The sequence below is a fragment of the Rutidosis leptorrhynchoides genome, chromosome 1, assembly GCF_046630445.1.
Source record: "Rutidosis leptorrhynchoides isolate AG116_Rl617_1_P2 chromosome 1, CSIRO_AGI_Rlap_v1, whole genome shotgun sequence".
In the NCBI taxonomy this organism is placed as follows: Eukaryota; Viridiplantae; Streptophyta; class Magnoliopsida; order Asterales; family Asteraceae; genus Rutidosis; species Rutidosis leptorrhynchoides.
The window spans coordinates 726,556,038-726,563,667 of NC_092333.1; the positions used below are offsets into that span (position 1 = coordinate 726,556,038).

Genomic DNA, 7,630 nt, shown 5'->3' on the forward strand with positions numbered 1-7,630 from the left:
TTCATATTCTTTCAATATATCCGAGAGACGAGACTACACAAAAAAAGGCAACAAGACCATCGTAAAAGTAACCACCCACCTTCCATATCTATCCACTACCCAAAAGAGTTTCTATTCAAAAAATCCAAAAAATTATAGTATAAAAAGATATGATATGATACGATACGATATGATGATACGATATGGTAGTCCTGTTGTAGCTTAAATAATTAGTGCAGTGGTGATGAACCATGGCGATTGACCATAGCAGCTGGTGACCACAGATCAGCACCATTGGTTTCTGCCACGTGGAGGGTGCACTCAACTGGGACCAAACACAGACCTCGGCTCCACAGACTGTTCTTTCTTTCCCCACCTCCTTTTCCTTTTTCTCCATCCACATGATCATTTACCTGAATCAATTTTTATAACTTAATTGTAAGTAGTAATTAATTAAGTTTGACCAACCCTTATTCTTCTCGTTCTTTAAAGATTTTGTTTTAACACATTTATTATTATCCATACTACGTTTTATGGCATACTTTTTGAATTTGTGTAGCATAGATTAATTTAATTTTGTGCAATTATAGTTATAGTGTTTTATACATGGGAGTTAGAACAAGAGAAAACTAGAGAACATCCAAATAACTTTAAATATTCATCACTAATTAAATATCTAAATTAACGCTTAAGTAGAAATTTACAATGTGGGGGTACACTTACAATTTGGTTAGTCGGGAGACGCTTTAGATACGGAGAGCACAAGACTTGCACCTGTTCTTGTAGGAATTTTATGTACCCCATCGCCTCATGTAGCACGGATGCTGTATCAGTCTGTCACGCATAATTACACCACCCATAAACACACATGTTTACGTGTGATTTGGCTAAATAGTGGTTAATCACTTATTCCGTTTGCTAAATTTTTTTTTTTTTTTTTTTTAACGGCAAGTTTGCATCAGTCCGGACCGAAGCCTAGTCATCATTTGCACACACACGCGCGTTCGGGCAGGAAACCCGAACCACACTCAGGGGATCCGACCCTTAAACCATCCCATACGGGGCAGGCGAGCCGGACCTTAGTCCCGGAGCGGATCGGTAAAACCTTCCTTTCGGGCCACCCTCAAGGAATTTCTTTCAAATAATATCCTTTGTAGGTGACGAGAACTCAAATATATAGTGTACTCCATTGAGACAGTCAAGTACTAATTGGTACTTTATTGTGTCAGACAAATATGAATAGCAAGTATTATTCACCATACCCAGATTGTGCAAACAAATGATAATAAAAAAACGATCATCATACAAATTATACAATTAAAGTTCATGATATGATGAAATGCAATGTTTACTTAGTCATTACCAAATAAAAGAACACAAGCCCTACCTGTGATACTTATAATTATACACATCAAATATATTATCCAGTTCTATCTAATAATATGGATTTAAAAAGAAAGTAATAGTCTGATTGTATAGATATAAGGGTTTTACTAAGACAAAATTTCATTCCTCGTCCCTGAACTTTACATCAAATTTGACTCCTCGTCCTTTTTTTTTTGTGCATCCCTCGTCCCTAATATATCACAATTCTACATCCCTCGTCCTTTTTCTTGACTCCTCGTCCTTTTTCTTTCTGTCAATTCTACATCTCTCGTCCCTAAAAAGGACGAGAGATGTAAAATTGTGATACATTAGGGACGAGGGATGAAAAAAAAAAATAAATAAATAAAAGGGACCAGAAGTCAAATTTGATGTAAAGTTCAGGGACGAGGAATGAAATTTTGTCTTTTACTAACTTATTTATGCCACAGAGGCATATGTTAAAGAGCGTTTAATGAACACCGAATTCCCTTATATATTATTATTTGTATTTAATACTCATTAATTCAATCTTATAATTTCCATTTCTGTGCGTGTAATAATTACAAATTCTGATATTTATAGAAATTACCAACTCATTAAATGCAACTTAAGGTATGTCATCATGACATATGTTAGTAAAACCCTAGATATAATATGGATATTGATTTGGATTTAATTTATTTAATCATCATTAATTAATTAATACTCCATAGTCCATATCTCACAAACATGATTTTATTTAATATTTTAGAAGATTATTTTGAGAATGATTTTTAGCAAGGTTAGTCAATTATTTACATACAATCAAGGTTGAAAAAGACGCGAGACGGGGCCGAAACGGTAGCGACCTCAAAATGTCGCAACGGAAAAAACGGGGCCGAGACGGGGTCGAAACGGATGTTGACTAATGTTGACTTATATATATATATATATATATATAAATATATTTACACATATTTTAGAGCTAAAAAACCTTCGTTGACAAGTTTGTACCTATAATTGCTATTAGCGTTAATATAATACAAAATGGAATACTAAACTAAGTCAATTTTGATTGATTTGACCGACTTTTGACCGATTTTAACAGAATTTCTGACTTTTGACTGGCGTTAACCCAATTTTTCCTGCATTTGACCTGACTTTTGACCATTGACCAGCTTATAAGAAAACGGGACGGGGTCGAAACGGTTTAGTCACCAAAAAGCCGCAATGGGCGTCGAAACGAACACAACGGACGCCGTTTACAACAGTGCATACAATAACAAAAATCATCACTCCATACAAATTATTCTACATAAAAAACAACTTGAAAATAAGTTAAAACAATTACCAACATAAATCACTCCGTTCCTCTAAAATCGTACCATTTAAACATGTTTGACTTGTAGTCAAACCAGAAAATATATTTTTGGTTGATTAAATATTTGACTCTGGTCAAAGTAGACATTTGACGATTTTTACGAAGTCACTCAAACATCCATACTGTGGGGTCTGCACTTCTCCCAAACCCCAACTGCACACACATTCTCATGACACTAATCTACTACTCCGTATATAATAATTAACTAATTTGTTTTATCGATAATTCATATTACTCCGTATTATTTTATTTTTATATATTTTATATATTACGTAGTATAACAAAAAAGTAAATAATTTAATTATTATATTTTTTTTTGAAAGGCCAAGCATATTAAAAATTAAACCTTGCCATAAGGTGATACCATCTGTTGTAGTGCTGCAATTCTTTCCCCTAAATTCTCCTTCTTCACCTATAATTTTTAATAACGCAAAAATAAATTCGATAGAATATATATATATATATATATATATATATATATATGGAATGTAAAAACTAGAAAATATTGAAAATCATATAAACAAATGAAGAAATTTACATGAAACTATATCGGTCAAATTTCAATTGAGGAAAAATTAAAAAATTAATCTTACACAAGTAATATTATAGTTTCCCCCCAAAAAAATTATTGCAATTTTGCATATGACTTAGCACATCGCCCATATTGAAATTAGAAAAATTGTTATAATCTCTTAACGGAAGGTATTTTTATCAATTTCCCTTCAATTTATATTAACACTCAAGAAAATTAAATTGTCTAATTAAATTGAGAGAATCCAAGGGTGGGTGTGTTTGATAAAACGGAACAATTAAGCACTAAATGACCTGATTATTAAACTTGATTTATGAATACAATAACATGTTTGATAATTAGTGTTAGTGAACTCTACCATTACTTGATATAAAATCAATATATTAATCTTTTAAATGAATAAATAATAATTAAAAGTATAATAATCTGATAAATAATGTTAGATATAAATATAATTTAAAAAAGGGGTTGATTCTCACATGATCCATACACACTTTTTTGCACCAAATTTACGTTTATATCCTTAAATTTATCTAGGAAATTGAACCTTCGTAATTATAAAGTAAGAGTATAATAGTATGTTTGTGTGTATGGATTAATTCTTGGTGTAGAATCATCTCCCAATTTAAAAATGATATTTAAGTAATGAATATATTGAACGGTAAGAAGAGTATTTCAATTATAAATAGTTCAAAACAAATTGTTTGAATGATTGAGCTTAAAGTTATTCAGATGTCACTAACACCCTAAATCAAAAACTTTTGAAGTGTTTATTAATATTAACTAGTACCCCGTACTAGTTTATTACAACTGGATTTTGTGAGTGGAATCAAGTTAATTAACCTTTGCATGGCTAGCCGGAAGTGAGTTTTCAACTTTTGTCTTCTTGTAGTTGCGGCGGGGGGTTCTCGCCGGAGCTACGGCGGTGCCAGTGGTGGTGAACTTAGTTGGAAGAACAACAGGTCGATAGTAATCACACCCCACATTTCTTTTCAACTGTAATTACAAAAGACAAAAATAATAGAGAAACAAACAAATAAACAAAAAACAAAAGAATACGGAGCATTATATTATACTTGTCGGATTATATATAAATATAAATTATAATTATAATTATAATAATTATATATATAGTATTCAACAACTTTATATATATATAAGCCCTTATATTGTACACTCATAAAAATAAAATAAAATAAAATAAAATAAAATAAAATAAAAACAAGATAAAAAAGCAAACTCACATTAGAATTTGATGATAAGGAAGTGGTGGTACTGTTGGTAGTTGACGACGGCGATGATGATGAGTTATTGTTATTGTCGTCGGTGATTGTTGTTGTTTTGGAATTCAGGGAAGATAAAGAAGCAACGTTAATATTGTTGTTGTTGTTTGTGTAATCAGTTCCAAAACAGAGCATTTTGGGCGCTTTTTGATCTGAAGAAAATGTGAAATGACTATCGGTGGTGGTATTATTAAAACCAACAGCGGTGATGGAGTCGTCGGCGTCGGAAAATAGAAGACGTGAAAAGGTTCCACCGGCGATTGGGTCAATGGCGGTAGGCTCGTTCTGCGGCATTTTGGAGACGATCGACACCACAGACTGGTAAATTTGGAGTAGATAGAGAAAGATGTTTTTTGGAGAGTGAAAACTAAATAATTCCAGACGGTGAAAATAAAAAGTGAAAAGGGTGAAGGGTCTTTTTATATTTTAGGTGCGAATGAAAAGGTAGTGAAAGAAAATAGATACTCGGATCTGATTAATTGAATATGGATCGGGTGGTTCATATTTATTTATTTATTTATTTATCTATCTACATACTAAATCACCTAAAAAAAACGCATTTCTATTGGCTTAAACAACCACAGTATAACAGTAAAGGCACCCCTACATATTTTCCATACCCAGCTTCTCCAGATGATTCTACCACATCCTTTCTCTCCATCTCTCATCAGCGACGTTTTAATCACTGTTGCCTCACATCGCCGCTCGCCTGTCGTCGTCTCCGATGGTAAACTTCTACCGATGGTCATGGCGTTAGTGTGTTTTATACCCCCGTATTTTGTTTTGCCGGTGTTATTGGTGGCGATTTTAATCCCTCTAGCCTGACATCTTGGCACTCCCATCTCATACGAGATCGTAATCGATGGGTACCAGATCCTAATCAGTGTTATTGGTGACTGTTTTCATCCCTGTTATTGGGTATTATTATTACTTGCTAATTGATGGTTGTAATAGTTGATATTGGACCGGTTATGGTGGTTACTGGGATTGATTTTGGCCGTCCGGATGCGTTGGGATGGTTGTGGTCGTGGATTTATATATACTGCCGTAGTCATATTAGGGTTTCTGTTGGCGGTAATTCTCTATTCGTTAATTGATGTTGTTTAAATTATTCTATTCAAAATGAATTCTTAACATATTCTAAGATTTTTTATTAAAATATTGATTTTATACGTTATACCCCTCAAATGAGGGTTGGGGTGTAAGTTGTCACATTTGTTAGGGGTTTTTTTGTATTTCCCCCCCCCCCCCTTTTTTGTTGTTGTTGTTGTTGTTTTGGGGGGGGGGGGGGGGGGGGGGGGTTGATAAAACGACCAAAAGTTTTGTGGCGATAATGAAAACATGGTTTAAGGTTATTGTTGGTGATTATTTAATACTATATTGAAACTTTCGTTTTTTTGCATATTGTTACGATGGATTTCTTATGTGTGCTCTGTTGTTGCATATAAAACAATAATTAAAATATGATTTAAGGTTATTGTTGTGATTATTTGATGCCAAAAAACAACAACAACAACAACAACAACAACAACAACAACAACAACAACAAAACTATTTTGGGTTCCTATGTGAAATACTGTTGCTATGGGTTTGTACTTCATCAGACTACAATTTTAGAGGCTTTCATTATTGTAGCTTTCTTGAAACTTTTGTTTTTTTTCCATACTGTTGTGATGGATTTCTTATGTGTGCTTTTAATAGTTAAATCTAGAAAGGCTACTCTTTTACAAAAAGATGAAAGTAACTAAATAAAAATGGAATTGAATGAATAGATAAAGTTCTAAACTTGCGTCGCGTATGACTTTCTGATTTTCGTGCATATTTATTAGCAATATATGTTCCAGGGCTCCTATTGATATGTGTCGTTTGTTTGCAGAACTATACACAAGGCCTGACTTGTGGGTTAAGATCGAAAAAGATGGAACATATGTTGGCATCGTAACCTATGGCTTGCAGCCAACAAATTTTTTGCTAAGAAGTAGGCTGTGATGGTAAACATATTGCCCAAGAGCTGAGCAACTTGAATAAATATTTTCGTATCTTGGCAGGGCAATCTCCGGATTACAACCATGGCGATTTACTTTCGGTTGCTTCGTCAATGTATATGTCGGAGCCACTAAGGGGACCACAAAGATTAGTAACACACTTTTTGAGTGGTTCTCTTTAGTCACATGGGGCAATTGTATTAACGATTGTGCTTGATGACTCTCACAACTCCGAATAGAAATTTATGGTTTTTTCTAGAAAGAAAGTTACTAAAACAAGCTGTGATGATTAATTGGTAGGAAATGGGTCAACAAATGGGTTAGAATGGTTTTGTATCTTGGCATGGCAACTTACACTTTGCAACCAGTACAATTCTCACTCTTTTGTTTGATTTCACCCACTTATCTGAGCCTATATTTGATTAACTGAATTTTAGGTCCAATATTATATGATGAATAAATGTGAAATTTTCTAATTCTGTTGGTAAGTTTGATTTTTCAAGTTATTTATTTTTTTAGTTGGTGGCTATTTTGTAGTTACCCGTCCTAATCCATCTGGACGAATACGTTACATTTGGTTACATCGCGAGGTACTTGACCTCTATATGATACATTTTACAAACATTGCATTCGTTTTTAAAAGACAAACTTTCATTACTTCGAAGGTTGACAGGCATGCATACCATTTCATAATATCCAACCATAAATGACCTAATCTGTCATTTACTTAATCATAATCTTTATTGAACTCAACGAATTGAATGCAACGTCTTTTGAAATATGCCATGAATGACTCCAAGTAATATCTCTAAAATGAGCAAATGCACAGCGGAAGTTTTCTTTAATACCTGAGAATAAACATGCTTTCAAGTGTCAACCAGAAGGTTGGTGAGTTCATTAGTTTATCATAACAATCATTTCCATTATTTTAATAGACCACAAGATTTCTATTTTCATTTTTCATAAACATCATCTCATATCAGGTATTTCGCACAAACTGCATAGAGATAAAAAATCATTCATATGGTGAACACCTGGTAATCGACATTAACAAAACGCGTCTAGAATATCCCCATCATTCCGGGACTCTCATCGGACATGATAAAATCGAAGTACTAAAGCATCC

At 33.4% G+C, this 7,630-nt stretch overlaps 1 protein-coding gene across 1 annotated transcript; it reads right to left on the bottom strand.

The window, feature by feature from the left end:
- Positions 1-176: 176 nt before the first annotated feature.
- On the bottom strand, positions 177-4,813 carry LOC139886348 (transcription factor LRL1-like). Its single transcript, XM_071870131.1, has 5 exons — positions 4,481-4,813; positions 4,080-4,232; positions 3,051-3,116; positions 703-813; positions 177-392 (listed from the first exon to the last, which is right to left on the bottom strand). Exons 1-5 carry the CDS (start codon positions 4,811-4,813, stop codon positions 210-212), a joined length of 846 nt encoding a protein of 281 aa, XP_071726232.1. The 3' UTR covers positions 177-209.
- Positions 4,814-7,630: the final 2,817 nt, after the last annotated feature.